The sequence below is a fragment of the Psittacula echo genome (genome assembly GCF_963264785.1).
Source record: "Psittacula echo genome assembly, chromosome: 26".
Lineage (NCBI taxonomy): Eukaryota > Metazoa > Chordata > Aves > Psittaciformes > Psittacidae > Psittacula > Psittacula echo.
In genome coordinates this window covers 2874359-2892804 of record NC_137761.1, presented here as the reverse complement: position 1 = coordinate 2892804, position 18446 = coordinate 2874359, and the positions used below count along the sequence as shown (strand labels likewise).

The window sequence follows — 18446 nt, the reverse complement described above, 5'->3', positions numbered from 1 at the left end:
ACAACGACCAAAAATAAAAAAACGCTTTTAAATCCTCTGCGATATGAAAACTACAAGCTCTGTACATCAACTGCCGCGAGTGCGAGTGGAGGAGCGTGGTCTTTGGTGGCTTAGACTTGTGCCCGCGCACGCTGCAGAGACACCAGCACCCCCGGCGGCCCCTCCTGCCTCCACACCGGGGGTGGCTCTGGCTGCAACGGGAGCAGAGCTGAGCTCGGTACCATCCGGACCAGCCCGCGGGCTCTGCGGGGACACCTAAGGATGGGTTAACACATCTACATCACACAGCCTGGGAACGTCTGACTACACGGCCCCGCCGCAGACCCCTTCCCGAGGGGCTGCTGGGGACACACCGACCATGGGGATGGAGCGGGATGTGGGCAGGGAAGAGCTGAGGTCCATGAGAAGAAGGCAGTGCTGGCCATCCCCTCCGCTGGACGCGCTGGCAGGATCCCGGCCGGGCTGCGGTGCCTTACGGGCTGCATCGGTCCTGGCGTCCCAAAACGCAAGGGGGGAGAACTGAAGACCTCACTTTGAGAAAGGACCACACGGAACAAGGCCCTCGCTCGCTGCACGGGGGCCCTGCTCGGTGGCAGCCAGGCCCCAGAGCACAAATACAAGCCATGGTTCCTGACCCCGGTAGTGGGAAGCAGCTGGCGCAGAGTGGCGGGGACGGGAGGGGACACTACTTTAACCAGGACTGGTAACACGGGTGACCCAAAGCGACACTGCAAGCAGAGCTCAGCGGCTGGGCAGAGCCACAGCTTGAACACACATTGCTGACTACTGGCTCCCGAGGGGTGGTGTGGGTTGGCCATGGGGAACCCAGCCTCCTGCCCCCCAAAACAGAGACCCAGAAGGGTGAGGGGAGGCAGCTCCACAGCCCCACACTTCACCCGGGAACTGCATCTCCTCCAGACACCCTTTTGCTCACTGCGGTGCCTGGAACTGGGACCACAGCGCAGGGAAGGAGTAGAACCCAGACTGAGCATCCCTTCAGGCAGCGGGGTCACCCCAGGGCTGCCCCCTTGATGGAGCATGGAGAGGGGCCAGGTCACAGCGCCCGGACCCCTTGATGTTGCTGGGGAGAGGCACTCAGGGGCTGCCCCATGAGAGACCCATCTGCCCCCAGATCTGCTGCCTGGAGCTCGTCACCCCAGGGGAACCCTGCCCGGGACCCCCAGGTCTGGGCACTGTGTCCAGGGCCTCAGGGAGGGGGACCTGGCTTCTGCGATGAGCTCCAGACCCCTCACTCTGCCCCAGCACTGGGGCCTCTCCTCCTCTCCCCAAAGCAAAGGTGCTGGCAGAGCTGTCTGGGGACCGAGGCGGGTGTGTGGAGGCCCCCGCTGTGACAGGACAAGCTGGAGGAGCCCCCAGCGCTGGCCTGGCCCCAAGGAGGGGCAATGGGGAGCGAGGGCAGAGCGCGGTGGGGCACGGACCCCATGGAGCAGCTGTGGGGAGACAGCTCCCCAGGACTCGGGCGAGGGCTCCGACCGGTCCTGCTGCCTCCAGGAGGAGGGTGAACGGTGATGGAGCAAGGGGAGAGCCTGGGTGGGACCCATGGGGCAGTCGGCAGAGCCCCCTCCTCACCCAGGGGCTGCCCCACACCCAGAGCAGCCGGTCCACAGCCACGGTGCTGCCTCTCCCCTCGTCTTCCCTCCGCCTGTGCCGTCGGGTGCCCGGCTCCCTCTTGCCTGTACCCGGGACTCACATGTTGGACTGGAGTTTGGGCTTCCCCGTTTCTACCTCGGGGCTGAAGGCCACGGAGCCCTTGCGGGAGGGACCTGCTGCTTGCCGGGACGCGGACACCGGGGACTGTGGCGTGGATGCTCCGGCCACGGCGCGGCCGGGTTGAGCCAGCGATCCTGAAGGCATCTGCTGCGAGTGCTGGGCTGGCACCCCCGGGCACGGCTTGGACAGGAGCCCGGCGACCGAGGGCGAGGACCGGCGGGCCAGGCTCCCCGCGGACTTCCTGCCCTGCTGCAGGGAGCTCCCGTCGCCTTGCAGGGCCACTCTGTTGGGAAGGGAGGGCTGGGATGCGGAGAGGAGCCGGACGTCCTGGGTGAGCCGCCCCACCGGCAGGCCCTGGATGCTCCGGTGCTTCACCAGCTGCTGCGGCTGCATCAGGAGTGAGATGTGGGAGCCGGTGGCTCGGGACAGGCTGTAGTGGAGCGTTCTCCCGGGCGGCAGCGCCTGCTCCGAGCTGGGGGACGGGGCCCCGGCCGCCTGCTGCAGCAGCGACGTGGACACCGAGGCGCCGCGGGACCGGGAGAGCTGCGGCTGGGGGCCGGCCGGGGGCTGCTTGGCCGCGGGCGCGGGGTCCCCCTTGGGTGCCGGGCGCGGCAGCGGCTGTGCCCCGGGGCTGGGTCTCTGCCCCGCGCCCTCCAGAGGCTGCACCATGGGCGAGGACGGGGACCCGGCGGCGGGCGTCTGGAGGTGGGACTGCGGCGCCGACGGGGAGCTCATGGAGGAGGGCCGGGAGCCCCCCAGGCTGGGCTGGGAGCGGCGCACGGGCTTGGTGAGCAGCGTGGCCTCGGGGGAGAGCGGGCTGGCGATGGAGGAGGGCGGCAGGAAGATGTGCGCCTGCAGGCTGTGCTGGTGGGTCAAGGCGATGGCCACGTTGGTGGTGGCGGCGGCCGTCTGCAGCGGTGCGTGCACCAGCGGCTCCCAGATCACCGGCTTGCCGCTGAGCTCCCGGCCCATAGCCATCTGCTGCAGGTCCTGGATGTTGTGCGCCATGTCCTGGTCGTGCTTCACGATCTGCTGGATCATCTCGTTGTTCATGGGCCCCGAGCTGTGCTCGGCTCGCTTGCGGAGCAAGATGGAGTTCTTCTTCCCTGCGTTGGGGGGGAGGCAGCAGCGTCACTGGGAGCAGCGGTGGGGAAGGGACAGTAAAGCCTCACCCCTGTGCCCCTGGGGAGGGTTCGGGCTGGAGCAGAGGGGGAAGCAGGGACAAACCAAGGGAGTCCCAGCTCCAAAGGTTCCAGGTTGGAGGCTGGAGACCGTGGTCCTGCTTGTCCTCTGCAGGTGAGGGGGGTGAGGACAAGCAGCCGGCCAAAGCCAGTGCAAATATGGGAGAAGGGAGTGGGTGATAGCCCCTCTGTCACACAGCATTGCCTGGATCTTCCTGGGAGGAGAAAGGGATGCTGGAGGCAGGCTCCTTCCCTGTGCTCCCCCTCATCCTCATTGCTGGGCACCCATGGGGCTGCAGTGCCATCACCCATGGGGCTGGGGTGCCATCACCCATGGGGCTGAGGTGCCATGGCTCAGGAGTGGCTCTGCTGGGCCCGGGGGCCACTGCTCACCTATGCGGTCCAGCCGGTCCATGGCCACTGTCTCGAAGGCCCTGCGCATCATGGGGTACTCCTCCAGCACCTCGTTGAAGTTATCCACGGACAAGGAGTAGAGGCGGCAGTAGGTGTCAGCGCGCACACTGGCCGTGCGCCGGCCCCGTGTCAGCAGGCAGATTTCTGCAGGGACACAGGTTTGGCTGTCGGGATGATGCATCCATAGAACCATGGAATGGGTTGGGTTGAAGGAACCTTAAAGCTCATCCAGCTCCAGCCCCTTGCCACGGACAGGGACACCTTCCACTAGAGCAGTTTGCTCCAAGCCCCATCCAACCTGTCCCTTAACACTTCCATCCATCCCCTTCCCAACCATGTCCCCAGATAAGGGCAGCTGGGATGGGGACCGGACTGCCTGGCACTCCCATACCCTGCACAGAAACTGTGACTCAGGAAGAGGGACAGACCCTGGAGCCTGGACAGCCACGCTGTGTCCTCAGCCAGGCACAGCCTGCCCAGGCCATGGAGACACCCCTGGCCATGGCTGCTCTCCCAAACCTGTAGCCTACCAACTGGCTCAGATGCTCTGCTCTAAACCTCCCTCTTTTCCGGCCAGAGTTGTGGAGATGCCCCCTCTGCCCAAGCCAGACAGAATTCTGGTCTCTGCAACTCAATCTGCTGGACAAGGTACCCCATGAGAACAGCGGTGGTGGAATTGTGAGCCCCAGAGCCCAGCGTGAGCTGGATGCCCCAGCTCCTGCCCCCCAGCAGCTCTTGCTCCCCTCTGCTTCCCAGGTGCCCCAGCCCAGCCTCACCCCCAAAGTAGGAGCCATCAGACAGCTTCGTTTCCTTGTTGCCCTTGGTGAGGATGCTGACCACCCCGTGCTGGATGAAGTACATCTTTTTGCCTACGGTGCCCTCGCGGATGATGAAGTCCCCGGGCTGGAAGACCTCGAAGCGCAGCTTGGTCAGCATGGCTGTCACAAAGTTGGGGTCCGCGTTGGCAAACAGGGGCATGTTGGCCACCAGATTGCGGCAGTTGAAGTTGATGATCTCCTGTGGGGTTGAGGAGCACATCACCAACAGGGACATCGCCGAGCCTGGCCCTGGTGAACACCCAAGGCACCAGCAGTGGGTGCCTGCCCGTACCTCTTTGAGCGGCTCGCTGAGCTCCCCCAGGATGTTCTCCTCGTCGAACATCTTGCCCTGGTAGCGGTGCTCGTAGTACTCGTGGATGCGCTGGCGCGTGTCCCCAGGCAGCTTGTGGAATGACATGTACTGCTCCACTTGCTTGTACTGCCGGGGACAAGGCAGAGCCACACGGGGTGAACCAAGCTGCACCGCGGGGCTGGGATCCAGACCCCCCCAAAAGCCATGTCAAAGAATCCTAGGATCACTGGTTTAGGTTGAAAGGACCTTAAAGCTCCTCCAGTTCCAACCCCTGCCGTGGGCAGGGACATCTTCCACTAGAGCAGGGTGCCCCAAGCCCCTGTGTCCAACCTGGCCTTGAACACTGCCAGGGATGGGGCAGCCACAGCTTCTCTGGGCACCCTGTGCCAGCGCCTCAGCACCCTCACAGGGGAGAGCTTCTGCGTTATATCTGACCTGATGTCCAGGGCAGAGGACAGAACCCTGTGCACTCGGGACGCAGAGGGCCCTGGGGCAGAGCCCAGGATGGTGCCTCACTACGCTGAGGTGACCCCAACACTACGAATGGGGCATCTCTCTGCAAATGGGCCGCCTGATGCCCCCGAACACCCCTCCGGGTGAGTGGCAGAGACAAGGGCAGGAACCTGCAGGGCAGGGACCCACTGGTGCTGGGGGCACCTTTCCGCTGTGCTCAGGCACCCAGCGCCCATCGCACTGACCTTCTCCTGGTACTGGCGCCGGGACGAGTCCAGCGACTGGATGAGGGCGGTGGCGTGGCCGATGAACATGGCATAGCACGTGGCGCCCACGATCATGCTCAGCATGGTGAGCCACACGTCGGTCATGCCCTCCGGCGCCTGCTGCCCGTAGCCGATGCAGAGCATGTGGCTCATGGCCTTGAAGAGCGCGTGCGAGTACTGCTTCCCCCAGGAGTCGTTCTGCGGGCAAGGAACAGCGGCGCTGGGGGCTGCTGGAAGGAGCTGCTGGGCTGAACCCTCCAGCCCCCCCAACCCCAGCAGCAGCCACAGCGGGCTGAGACAGGAGGGTGATGCAGAGATTCCCTCCACCCCATGGCGCTGCTGGGACTAGAAGAGGAATGCTGCTCTGAGCACATGGATCCAGGCAGCTCCAGCCTTTGGGTGATCAAATCCTCTCCTCCCTACGTGGCCAGCATCCCCCCTGTGCAGCGCACTCACCACCATGTGGTTGATGGAGACCCAGCAGTCCTCAGGGAAGTCTTGCAGCATGGGCACCAGGAACTGGAGGCAGCCGTCCCAGTGACACAGCAGCAGCATCATGCCAATGAGGTTGAAGATCCTCACCACAGCGCTGGCCAGGTCGTAGGTCATGTGGAAGATCTGGGGAAGAGGCAGGAGTTGGAGCTACAGAGACACTGGCACTGGAATGGGTTGCCCAGGGAGGTTGTGAATGCTCCATCCCTGGCGGTGTTCAAGGCCAGGTTGGACAGAGCCTTGGGTGCCATGGTTTAGTGTGGGGTGTCCCTGCCCATGGCAGGGGGGTTGGAACTGGATGATCTTAAGGTCCTTTCCAACTCAAACCATTCTATGAGTCTATGACACTTGTCCCACAACAGCTCTGAACCCCCCAGCCAGCCGTACCCCACAGCCAGGGGTCCCCAGCGTGAGGCCTTGAGCAGGGGCCGTGGGTCCCCAAGGGGCTCTCACCTCCTCCCACTGATGGATGTAGCGGATGAGGCGCGAGAGGCGCAGCAGGCGCAGCAGGCTGAGGATCTTGGTGAAGCGCACGATGCGCAGCGCCCGCGCTGTCTTGTACACGTCAGAATCCACCTGCGTCTCCAGGTCAACGATGAGGAAGATGTAATCCACGGGGATGGAGGAGATGAAGTCAACCAGGAACCAGCTCTTCAAGTACTTCATTTTGATGGTGTGCGGGTCGAGGATGATCTCCGTGTTGTCCTCCACCACGATGCCTGTCCGGAAGTTCAGCACCAGGTCAGCCAAGAAGAAAGTGTCCGACAGCACGTTGAAGACGATCCAGGGAGGGGTGTTCTCATCCTTGAAGAAGGTGATGCCCACGGGCAGGATGATCAGATTCCCCACCATCAGCAGCAGCATGATGAGGTCCCAGTAGAACCTGCAGGGACGGAGCACAGGGGTGGGAGAAGCAGGGAGAGGCAGGAGACAGTGGGTTAGAAGCAACCCCAAGTTCGAAGTTAGAGAGCCCAATGCAGTGTGGAGAGACGGGCGCTCAGGACATGCACACACGCGCCTGCCCACACACATGACTAACGCTGCTGCTCGGCTGGGACACTCGTGTGCGGGGAGGAGCAGCAATGCACTGGCTCTTGGTGGGTCTGGGGGAGCAAACATTACCCAATGCGTGTGGGAATGGAGAGCTGCAGCTTGGCTGTCGCTGCTCCCTCTTCTGACCTGGAGGCCAGTGAAGCGGCAGCAGCATGGGGGAGCCAGGCAGCAGCCAAGCAAGGGTAGACAAGTGCCATCACCATAGGGAAGGTGGGAGGAACATGTCCAACCCCAAAGGGGCTACTCATGGGCACTGGGTCTGCAGGACCCCTCAATCCACCTCCTTTCCCTGGGAGTGGACAAGCTCAGAGGCTTCGGAGGCAAAGCCAAGAGACACTGGGCAGCAGTTGATTGGTGTTTGCTCATGCCATGAAACCCAGCGTCCCCATTCACGTGCAAATGTGGCTGGGATGTTTTCGTTCCTCACACAAACACATGGACACACTTTGCTTCGCAAGGCCTGTGACGGCTCCTGCAGCAGCTTGGTGGACTCCGAGGCTCCAAGTCTTTATGGGCGCCTGGAAAAGCAAATCCAGCTCCCACCTTTGGGTGCCCCATTAGCCCCAGCCCCGGTTGTGGGTAAAGACCCCAAGTCTTCAAAGGTGACCTCAGGGCAACTCTTTGATTCAAAGTGGCCTTTGCAATGACAAGAAGCCTGCAGGCGTTTCCTCCACTGTGTCCTCATCAGGCAACGCTTTCTGCAAGTGGTGGGGAAGAGGAAGGAGCAGAAGTGATGGCTCCTTCAAGAGAGAGCACCATGCCAGGGAGGGGGCACCACCAACACGGGGGCTCCCTCAGGACCCAGAGGCCTCACACATGTTAACACCCTCTTGCCTGTGGCCAAGACAGGCTGGGGAAGGCAAGAAGATGCTGGTCATGGCAGAAGGGGCCTGACCCAGCCGAGCAATTGCCTCCTGCACCCCACGCTGTGCCCCAAGCGCTGCACTGCCGAGCCGCCAGCCCCCGCAGCTGCCAGAGCTCTTGATTCAGCCTCAGGCTTAAGCTATTTAGGGCAAGCCCCGTCCTCTGCTCTGTGTCAGGCCGAACACGCAGGGCCCTGATCTCAGTGGCCTTTATGTATCCCTATAATGTGATAAACACCGGCGTAATCCCGCCAGCTGTCTACCGGCCAGCTCGCCCCATGGCACCACTGCACAAGCTGCTCCTGCCGAGCGCAGGCTCCCGAACTTTGGGGCAGCTTCCCTGGGAAAAGGGCTCCGAGGGCTGGCGGCCCCCGGTGTCAGGCTCAGGAGTTGGCTACAGGTACTGGGGTGCTCGCCAGGCTGGGGACATGAGCCGTGTCACAGCTTGCCGCGGGAGACGACTGCCTGGCGGCTCCCTTCCCCGTAGAGAAAGCCCACCCTGTATGACTCAACATCCCCGTGACACCCAGTTCCTCCCACATCATCCGTCCCTGAGCCCTCCCCGTGATCCCGGTGACACCGTGAGCCAGGCCCGGCTCCATGCTGAGCGTCCTGCCCCCTGCCACCAGCTCCCAGGCTCTGCAGGCAGCTCGCGGGGCCCGTGTCCCCACCGGGGTCACGCAGCTCCTCACCAGACACAAACAGCGTCGGGAAGCGGGGAGCTGCGTGGATGAAGGCCGGCGGCCCCTGCCTCCGAGGAGGAGGAGGAAGAGGGGGCCTCGGTTGGGCTGGGCTGCCCCCGGCCAACGGGAAACCCCCGGGGCCCGGTGCGGAGGGACTGAGGCAGGAGAAAGTCACCGGTGCCCCCCGTAGAATAACCCAAGGACGGGGCAGGGGCTGGGGCTGGGCGTCCCCGGGCCCCGGGGAGGGCCGGGCCGGCGGCTACGGTGCGGAGCCACGTCCTCCCGGCCCGGTGCTGCGGAGCGCGGGTGCCCGTCACTTGTTGCCCCGACGGGGCCGGGGCGGGGCGAGGCGGGCGGAGGAGCCGCGCTCAGCACCAGGGACAGCGGCACCGCGCGGGACCGGGAGCGGGTCCCACCTGAAGTCGCTGTAGGGATGGATGATCCAGGCACCGGCCGACTTCACCCGCTGCCGTTCGATCTCCACGGCCCGGTGGCTGCCGAACATGCGCAGCGAGAACTTGTTCACGGCGGGCTGCAGCATGGCCCCGAGCTGCCGCTGCACGAACGTGCCCGCCGCCGCCGCCGTAGCCGCCGCCTCGCCCTCCGCCACGATCTGCTCCGCCGCCACCGGCGAAGCCGGGGCCGCTCCTGTCGCTTCCCCATCCAGCACCGGCGGCTTCTCCCGCGGCTCGGGGCTCCTGCCCGGTGCCTCGTCCATCCCTCCGCCGCCGCCGCCTCACGTTTCCTTCAAACGCCCTTGCCCGGGCGTTCTGCCCGCCGCCCCGCCGCACATGCCCGGCCCCGGGCGGGCGGGCGGGCGCGCGTTCACTTCGCCGGTCCCGACCGCTCGGTCACCGCTCACCGCTCCGTTACCGGTGTCCGCAGCTCCAGGGGCCGCCCTCCTGTTGCGCACCCAGGGGCGAGGCAGCGGGGCCCCGCCGCTAACGGGGATGCACCGGAGGTACCGGAGCGGCGGCGGCGGCAGCGCGGGACCCCGCGGGCGGGGCGGGGCCGGGGTGGGCGGGGCTCCGGGGGACGACGTACGTCGTCCCCCGGAGCCCCGCCCACCCCGGCCCCTCCCCCTGTGACGCAGTTGCGTACGTGCGTACGCGGCCTGGCGGCGGGGACCCGGATCGGCGGCGGCGGGGCGCGGCGGAGCTCGGAGTACTCGGAGCGGGGCCCGGGATTCCCGGGGGCTCCACGGCCGCCATCACGGATTTCCTGTGGGATAAACGCACCGGGCTGGCTGCGAGGACGGTGCGGAGCGCGGGGCGGTGCGGGCCCTTCCGGGGGTGGGGTTGGGGGAGAAGGCCGCGGTGAGGCCTTGCTGTTGCTCCCCACCCGCAGCCTCTTCCCTCGGTGCTGGTGCCTCCCGGTGCGTGAGCCCCGTTCTGCCGCTTCGCGGCCTGGTCCCGTCCCCGGTCCTTCCGCTGTTGGCGCTCGGCCGGTGAGGCCCCACCCGACAGCGGCGGAGCGCGGCCGCCATCATCGTCCCCAAACCGGTTCCAGAGCTGCTTTGGAACGCGCCGGTGCGGGCTTTGCCTGCTCGGGATGGGGGTGCCCGGCCTTGGCAGGCCTCCAGCGCCGCCTTCATGCGCTGCCTTTAATGAGAGGTTGGACGAGGAGCCGCCGGCCCCGGGTCCTTCCAGTCACCACCTCGGCCTTTCGGTAGCCGGGCCTGTAATACTGAGACGGGTGTGCGGCCGCTGCGTGTGTGCCTGTTGAGGGGAAAAGTCGCTATTGGAAGGGCTGTGGGCAAGCCTAGCTCCAGGCTCTTACCTTTGGAGGCAGAGCAGGTGGAGGTGTTTGATGGTTTGGAGCTAAAATATGTGTGGGGAATGGCTTAGAGCTCGGTCTGGGAGCAGGATCCTATGAGCTGGGACTCAGCATGCCGTCCTACTGAAGGACAGTGTCCTTCTCTCTTGGCTCTTGCATCCCATCAGAGAGGTAGAGGTGAGCACTCATCCCACTGAGGAGGGGTCTGCAAGGCTTCATGAATGCCTTTGCACGTGCAGAGGGTGATTTTGCTCCCTGGATGGGGCAGTGGGAAGTGTGGATGTCTCTTGCTCTGCAGTAAACCAGAGACATTTCTTCAGGAGCTCCCGTACAAAGTCCCTGTGCAGCAGTGCTGGAGTACAAGGACTTTTGGCCAAGCACTTGCTGATATCCTGAGCTTCATTTCACCTTCCTTCAGTTTTCCTTGGCGCTGTTCTCTCCTTCCTGGGGAGCACCTTAGTTTAAAGAGAGAAGAAGGTGGAAGCTCTGAAGGCTCAAATGCTGCTCCTGGAGCTGTGGCCAGTAGAGTTGAGTGCAAAGAGGTGAAAGTAACCTGAAAACCAGAACTGCAGCAAGCACAGCCCATGTGGGTGGCCACATCCTCTCATATGGGGTTCTGGGGTCTCTCAGAAGCTCATCCCCTCCCTGTCAGGTCCCCCCTGCATGCTCAGACACGCTGCTGGTGGCCTCCCCTCTCCTTGCCCTGGCAGCTCCTTGGCTGCGGATGCTCTGCTCTGTCTTCTCTCCCTTACCATTGCCTCTCACAGTCCTCTCCTGTCCCTGCAGATGCCTCACTCCCGAAGGTACCGCTCGTCGGAGCGCAGCAGCCGGGGCAGTTACCACGAGCGCTACAGGAGCCGCAAGCACAAGCGGCGGCGGACACGGTCACGGTCCAGCAGCAGCGAGCGGGACCGGCGGCACCGGCGGGAGGACAGCTACCATGTTCGCTCCAGGAGGTGAGGCTGCAAGGCCGGGGCAGGGCCCCTGACCTGCGGGGCTCCTCCAGGGGCAGCTCCTCTGCTCTGCCCTGTGCTCTGAGCTGGGTTGTGTTCCTGATGGAATCCCCACCGTGCTTCCCCTTTCCCAGCTACGACGACCACTCAGCAGACAGGAGGGCCTATGACCGGCGTTACTGTGACAGCTACCGGCGGAACGACTACAGCCGCGAGCGGGGGGAAGCCTACTATGACCCCGAGTACCGTCACTCCTACGAGTACCGGCGCTCCCGGGACCGCGAGGGCAGCTACCGGAGCTGCAAAAGCAGCCGGCGTAAGCACAGGCGGAGGCGGCGCCGCAGCCGGTCCTTTAGTCGCTCCTCATCGGTGAGTATCCTGCTGTGCTGGGCCTCCCCTGTAACCTTTCTCTCCCAGGTGCCGAGCTGGGTAAGTGGAAAACTCACTTTCTAACTGCTCTCTCGGACTCAGCTTGAGATGTGCGTAGAGAAACCTTTGGTGCAGGTGGCAGCTCGTGTCCACCATCCTGCTGCGCCTCGGCAGGGGCTGCACTGTGCCAGCCCGGCCCAGGCAGCTCAGCCCCTCGCATAGTGTTGCCCACTCAGAGGTGGGAGGAGGACAGGCTGTGCCTTGCGAGGCTGGCATGTCCCCCCCGGGGTGGTGCAGCAGGCCTCAGCTCCTTTATCCCTCCAGAGCACTGCTTTTGTTCGGTGGTGCTCATTAAGAGCTGTCTAGGAACCCCAGCCAAGCAGTCTTTTGTGTGAGGTCCAGCTGATCCTGGTCCCAGAGAGCTCAGCCTGCCTGCCACAGGCAGCTTGGTCCCTGGTTCTGTGTTCTGTGGCAGGAAGCCTCCCTGTCTCTGAGGGTTAGGTCCTGCAGCAGAGCAGGATCCTTCTGGGTGGGCTCAGCTGATGTGGGATGTCGTGTGAGGGGCTTTGCAAAGGAGTGAAACTTGTGGACTGATCAATTCAGGTGGAGGCAGCAACCGTCACAGGCTCTTCCCAGCAGTGTCCCTGCCTTTCTCTTCTTGTCTGTTCTGCTGTTCACCTTCCACTTCTGTTAGACCCCCGACACGTTCTCTGCTCTGTATGTGGAGCTCTCAGTGTTGTCCGGTCTGTTCTGGCTTTATGTCCAGGGATGGGTCTCGGGGCTGGATTCAGGTCCCAAGTGTGTTGGCCAGTTGGTTGCTCCCAGGTGTGGGGATACTTAGCTGAAGAACCGAAGGCAGGAATTCTCTCTTCTCTGGCATAAGCCTCTTATCTGCCTCATCCCAGGCTGTCCCTATTCCCTACTGGGCCTCTGCTTCTCTCCTGGAAGCTAGTCCTTCCAGGATCAGCTTTGTTAGGGGAGGGTGTAGGCAGCAGGGTCACATCTTCCCCAAGGCAGTCACAGTTCTCTCTGGTTTGGATGGATCATTTTACTGAGAGTTGCTTCTGAAACCTCTGAATTCATCTTTGCCTGAGTGTTGGGGCTGGGGGACGCTGTGGGGGGGCTGTTGGAATGGGATGTGGGGGACAGCCCGGGCCTTTGCTTGTGCAGGACTTGCCAGCACCCGCCTTCTGCTGCCTTTCCCCAGCGGCCGCATGGGGCTGAAGGAGCCTCTCCCCGGGGCTCTGCCGCGCTCTCTTGGCGTCACCAGGACCTGAAGGCCAGTGCCTTTGCTCTCGGAGCCCTGCTAGGAGTGAGGGCAGCTGCCCCCTTGCTCTGCCCTCCACTAGCCTTGTTGTGACCGTCTCTGCTCTCGCACTGGTTCGGGTGGGGCTGTTTCTAGGTTCTTTTTTTTTTTTGGTTCTTTTTCTTTTTTTTTTTTTTTTTTCCTTGTTTTTCTTTTCTTTTTTTTTTTCTTTTTGGCTACAACGAAAAGCAAACTGTTTTTTTCTTTTCTGAGCTAGTGTGTTGTATCTTGACATGTTCCCTTGCAATATCCCTATCGTTATATATTCCTCTGTGCCGTATGAATTGGCTGGGAATCTCCTCCTGCAACCCCTCCTCAAACAACCATGTGAATTTCCAAACCAACCAATGCGTGACGCTGGCTGCTGCGCTGGGTTGAAAATGTGATTGGTGAATGATGAATTCCCTGTCTGCCTGGGCCAGCAGCGGAGTCGACAGAGCAGCAGAAGGGCCAAGAGTGTGGAGGACGACGACGAGGGGCATCTGATCTATCGCGTCGGCGACTGGCTACAAGAAAGATGTACAGCCAAATCGTAACATAATTTAGCTCTCTAGTTAAGCTCCCATCGCAGTCGCAGATCTGTCTTATCTTTCTTTTTCATTTTATTTCCATTGTTTATTAAAGAGAAACCCTCTCCTTTTTCCTTCCCCTTTTGTTAAAGCTACGTTTATATTTTGTATTGTTACTGAAGTGCCAGGGAATTAGGGCTGTTGCCTTGTGCAGCCGGTGTCAGCCTTCCGCTGCTCCGGCCTCTCAAGCTGTGTGCAGGTTAGGTGTTGCAATGCATTCTCCTCTGCCTTGTGTATGCGCTGCATCCAGGTCGTGCTCACTCTCTCATCTGCTTTCCTCTCTTTCTCTCCCTCCCAGATGAGATTATTAGCACCTTAGGGGAAGGCACGTTCGGCAGGGTGGTGCAATGCATCGATCACCGCAGGTACGTGGGCAGGGGCGTGGTGGTGAGGGGTAAAGAGAGACCGTAGCTGGCAATGGAGCCTTTTGAGCTCAACGTGGGAGCCTGGGGGTGAAATGAGCCTCTTTGTTCCTGGGATTCCTCAGCTGGTCTGGGCACTCAACCTCTCAGGTTGTCCGTGTGTTGGAGAAGGGTCAGGGGGAGCTGCTGGGGGGTGCTTGTAAGGAGGGAAAAGGTGCTGCTTTGGTGGACAGAGCAGCTTCCAGTGTCTGGAGGGGGCTACAAGGATGTTGGGGAGGGACCTTCATTGGGGACTAGAGTGACAGGACAAGGGGTGGTGGGTTCAAATGGAAAGAGGGGAAGTTCAGGTTGAATAAAAGGAAGAAGTTCTTTACTGTGAGGGTCATGAGGCGCTGACAGAGGTTGCCCAGAGAAGTGGTAAATGCTCCACCCTTGGCTGTGTTCAAGGCCAGGTTGAACAGTGACTTGGGCAACACGGTCTAGTGTGAGGTGTCCCTGCCCATGGCAGGGGGTTAGAACTGGATGATCTTCAGTTCCTTTCCAACCCAAACCATTCTATGACAGCCCTTAATAAAAGCCACCTCCTGGCTTGGGAAGGGTGGTGGAAGGCTGTGCTGCAGAGGGTGAGGCTGATTCAGAAAGCCTTTTTGCAGGGCATGGGCTCTCTGGCCCAGCTCAGGGTTGATCTTGAGCTTTATCTCTCTTTCTCCGCCAGGGCTGGTGCCCGTGTTGCTCTCAAAATCATTAAAAACGTAGAGAAGTACAAAGAGGCTGCTCGGCTGGAGATCAACGTGCTGGAGAAGATCAACGAGAAGGATCCCGAGAACACCAAGTGAGTGGGCTCTTGCTGTTGCAATGGAAGGGGAAGCCTTGCCTTAGTGCAGTTGCAGGGATGGAATGCGAGAGGTACTTGATGCTGGGTGACTGAATCTGTGTGTGGCTATGTTTTGGAGGTATATTGGCTTGCTGTGGGATGAGAAGGAAAGGAGGAAGCAGGCACAGGGATAGCAGCGGGGTGATTTGTGCAGGTCTGTCTCAAGCCTCATATTTTTGCCCTCAGTCTTTGCGTCAGGATGTTTGACTGGTTTGACTACCACGGCCACATGTGCATCTCCTTCGAGCTCCTGGGGCTCAGCACCTTTGATTTCCTCAAGGACAACAACTACCTGCCTTACCCCATCCACCAAGTGCGGCACATGGCCTACCAGGTGTGCCAGGCTGTGAAATGTAAGTGCCCGCTGTGCTTCTCCACTGCTCCTTGGCTGACCTGGAGAGCTGTGCAGCTCCCAGCAGTGCCAGTTCTGAGCCTAAGCCTTGCACTGCCTCCAGTGGTGAATGCATGCTTGGAATGGATGCTTGTTTTCCTGCTTGTAATGTTTTCCGATGCATGTGGGCTGGCAGGAGCTCAGAGCACTTCAGCATCCACCCCTTTATGCGTTTGGGTGATCAATATGATAAATGTGCTTCTGACAAATCATCTTGGCCTGGAGCAGCCTGTTCACACCCTGTTCTAAACGTGGGCTAAACTGGTGCCAGTGTGAGCAGCCTGAATCAGTGATGTTCGCTCTTTGGGTGGGTGTAGCCTCACTTCGCTTCTGCTCCATCACCCGACTCTGTTTGCTCCCTCAGTTCTGCACGACAATAAACTCACCCACACCGACCTCAAGCCAGAGAACATCCTCTTTGTGAATTCCGATTATGAGCTCTCCTATAACCTGGAAAAGGTAACGGTGCTTCTGGGGTTCTTCTCTTGGGTTCTGCTGTCCCTGGCCTTAGCAGCAGGAGGGATGAGTCAGAACACGGAGCCAGGAGACACGGGGTTCACCGGCTACGTTCGTGCACATGTTCAGGGCCTGTAGCTTGCACGAGCTGCCTGTGTGGCCTGTGAGGGAGCCATAGGGACCACAGGATTACCTGGCTGATGGTGGGAGCTTGTCTGGGGCTGTGCTAGTGCTAGTGTAGCCTCTGAAGCCTTCCCCTGCCCTGTGGTGAAGCCTTAGCTGTGTAAGGAAGGGGCTAAGTGTACGTCCTGAAGCTCCCGAGTAACTGATGCTGTTCTCCCTTGTGAAGAAGCGGGATGAGCGGAGCGTGAAGAGCACAGCCATCAGAGTGGTGGACTTTGGCAGTGCCACCTTTGACCATGAGCATCACAGCACCATTGTGTCTACCAGGCACTACCGAGCCCCAGAAGTCATCCTGGGTATGTTCCCCTTGGTCTCTGCAGAGGCAGGTGTTTGCCCCAGGGCACTGGGTGTTGCCTGCTGGATTAAGGAGCATTTTGCCTCCACATCCTTCAGTGGCTGTCCTGGGTTTACCCTGGGAGATGAGAAACACTTTATTTAACATGCTCTACAGTGCTATTTTGGGGAGGGGTGGCGGGGGGCAGGCAGCAACTCCTAAGTTGGTGTTTTGGCATTGCCACCAGCTGGGCACACCAGTGTGTCAGGAGCCTGGTGGGAATGGGAGTTGTTTTTCCAGTTGTTTGTTTCTAAAAGGGAGAGGGATTTGGAATCTTAGGCCGTAACTGGATCTTTTATTTAAAACACATTGTTTTCTAGAGCTTGGCTGGAGCCAGCCCTGTGATGTGTGGAGCATTGGCTGCATCATCTTTGAGTATTATGTGGGTTTCACCCTGTTTCAGGTGAGAACTGTACGCTGTATGGCTACCTCACAACTGGTGAAAGAGGATGCTGGCTGTTCCCCAGTACAGCCGGGAGCCTCTGGGAATCATGGGCTTCCCTCCATCACTGCAGTCTTGTAGAGACAACCAAGGTGTTGCCCAGCAAGGGGTTCTGAGCAGGGGAGTACCCAGGGCTGGAGCTGGAACAATTGGAATCTGTTCCATGCCTTCCCTTTATGTTTCTCCCCCTCAGACACATGACAACCGGGAGCACCTGGCCATGATGGAGAGGATCTTGGGGCCAATTCCTTCTCGGATGATCCGGAAGACGAGGTGGGCAAGGCTGCTTGGGTACCACAGGCTTGCTCCTGCTTCAGGGTAGTGCTCCTCTGAGGGGCTGAGCTTTGAAGCTGCCTGCTGAGCGTGTTGGTGTTGCTGCAAGGCATTTGGTGGTGGGCTAACTTGTTCCCACCTCTTACTCTGGCAGGAAACAGAAGTATTTCTACCATGGCCGCCTGGACTGGGATGAGAACACCTCTGCTGGCCGCTACGTGAGGGAGAACTGCAAACCACTGCGGGTAAGGAGGGGTGGGCAGGAATCCTGCTTGCTGCAGCCTCTTCTCATTGCAGAGTCTTTTAATGCCTGCCCCAGTTAGGAAGATTGTCCTGGGGGCAAGGTTGGGCCACCAAGAGAGTCAGACCAGTGCATTCCTGAAGGAGCATTGGCTATCCCAGACATAAATGAGGAAGGCTGCAGCAGCCTGGGCGTAATCTGATGTGGAGGAGGAGGGCATGGAGACCTTGGGAAGTGCGTGGGGAAAGAGGGCAGGGGGAACTCAGCAGTTCCATGCTTGGTAAAGCGCAGAGCTCAGGTCTGGGATTAGTGATGGCCTGAACAAACCAAACCTTCCCCCATCTTGGCCATTCAGCCCAGGGAAAGCCCTGTGAGTGGGCCGCATGCAGCATCCTCAGCACTAACCTTCCCCTTCCATCTGCCCAGCGATACCTGACCTCGGAGGCCGAGGACCATCACCGCCTTTTTGACCTCATTGAGAGCATGCTGGAGTACGAGCCCTCCAAGCGCCTCACCCTGGCCGAAGCCCTCAAGCACCCCTTCTTTGACATGTTGGAGATGGAGCCCAGCACAAAACTGTGGGACTCGAGCAGGGACATCAGCCGGTGACGGCCTGGGCGCCAGCCTGCACTCACATTCTAGCCCCCGTGGAGGCCTGTGTCATTTCTATTCAGACTTTTGGTGCTTTTGGTTTGGTTTTTTTTTATACATGAGTAAAACTCCCCTGGACAAGTTTGTAAAGCTGTTAATATGTGAGATATTGTAAATAGCCCGTATTCTATAGCGGCCTCTGAGCACCACAGGCCCAACCTCCTACTGTTGCTGCTGCCGTTATCATGAGGTGAGGGGGCCTGTATGTCCATATGTAAATACCTCTGTTCATGTGTTGCTCTGTCTCCTCCTGCCCTCCTTGGTGTACATACTCCAGGACTCGCAGCTCGCTGTAGCTTATCTGTTTCCTTGTAAGTTATGAAACTGGTGGGACTGCATGGGAATTATTTTTTGGATCAATGTCATAGCCCATCCCCACACCAGAGTTTTATAAGGATTTTGTACAGTCTTTGTGGAGAAATAAATATGAAGTGAATAAAGCCCCGGGTCTGGGTCTGAGCCAGCAGCAGCTGCTCTGGGTGGTAGCTGTGGGAAAAGGGATGTCAAGCAGCCACCTCGGGGTCTGTCTCTGGCTCTTATCAGTCCTGCAGTGAGGCTGCTGCCATGGGACTTGCTGGGGCTGTTTCAGACGTGGTTCCAGCTTGGTGCAGGCGCTTTGCCAGCGCGTCTGGAAGAGCCGTGCTGGGGGGCTGGCAATAACGGAGCACTCCTGCTCTGTCCTCAGCTTAGCACTTGGCTGTGGCACCATCTGCCTGTGGCAAATGCTGCCCTGGTGCTGACTGACACCGCGCAGAGGGATGAAGGGGAAGCCTGGCTTCACCTGAGTTCGTGTGGGACCCAAACGGGCTCCGGGAAACCGGGAGAGGGGCTTTGGGCAAGGGATGCAGGGATAGGACAAGCGGAATGGCTTTAACCTGCCAGAGGGAGGGTGGAGATGGGATCTGAGGCAGAATCTTCCCTGTGAGGGTGCTGAGGCGCTGGCCCAGGGTGCTCGGGGGGGTCATGGGGGACTGGGGGGGCGAGCGCCGGTTCCCGTTA

At 60.6% G+C, this 18446-nt stretch overlaps 2 protein-coding genes across 13 annotated transcripts; one reads left to right on the top strand and one right to left on the bottom strand.

Annotated features, from left to right (window-relative positions):
* Window positions 1–40: 40 nt before the first annotated feature.
* HCN3 (hyperpolarization activated cyclic nucleotide gated potassium channel 3) lies at window positions 41–9185 on the bottom strand. The gene is made up of 8 exons (XM_080634798.1): window positions 8684–9185; window positions 6122–6551; window positions 5633–5794; window positions 5156–5374; window positions 4437–4583; window positions 4103–4343; window positions 3306–3470; window positions 41–2837 (listed from the first exon to the last, which is right to left on the bottom strand). The coding sequence occupies exons 1-8, from the start codon at window positions 8983–8985 to the stop codon at window positions 1708–1710; spliced, it is 2796 nt and encodes a 931-aa protein (XP_080490924.1). The 5' UTR covers window positions 8986–9185; the 3' UTR covers window positions 41–1707.
* Window positions 9186–9363: 178 nt separating this feature from the next.
* CLK2 (CDC like kinase 2) lies at window positions 9364–17881 on the top strand (the record flags this gene model as incomplete). Of its 12 annotated transcripts, none has more annotated exons than XM_080634752.1 (13): window positions 9364–9524; window positions 10830–10999; window positions 11131–11425; window positions 13094–13190; window positions 13539–13605; window positions 14318–14434; window positions 14663–14829; window positions 15232–15326; window positions 15673–15802; window positions 16161–16243; window positions 16476–16555; window positions 16710–16800; window positions 17223–17881. In XM_080634752.1, 12 exons carry the CDS (start codon window positions 10830–10832, stop codon window positions 17403–17405), a joined length of 1575 nt encoding a protein of 524 aa, XP_080490878.1. In that variant the 3' UTR covers window positions 17406–17881. The 12 variants fall into 12 exon arrangements, 10 of the variants coding, with proteins under 10 accessions (XP_080490878.1, XP_080490879.1, XP_080490882.1 ...); XM_080634753.1 differs by having other exon boundaries at window positions 9365–9524; window positions 11131–11365; window positions 13097–13190; XM_080634756.1 differs by lacking the exon at window positions 9364–9524 and adding an exon at window positions 9531–9962.
* Between the last annotated feature and the right edge of the window lie 565 nt (window positions 17882–18446).

Excerpts from the sequence above, each read along its gene's own strand:
- HCN3 (XM_080634798.1), bottom strand. The coding sequence starts at position 8,985 with ATGGACGAGGCACCGGGCAGGAGCCCCGAGCCGCGGGAGAAGCCGCCG. Across the intron at positions 6,552-8,683 it reads CATCCCTACAGCGACTTCAG|GTTCTACTGGGACCTCATCA; the intron begins GTGGGACCCGCT and ends CCGTCCCTGCAG. Across the intron at positions 4,584-5,155 it reads GGCGCCAGTACCAGGAGAAG|TACAAGCAAGTGGAGCAGTA; the intron begins GTCAGTGCGATG and ends TGTCCCCGGCAG.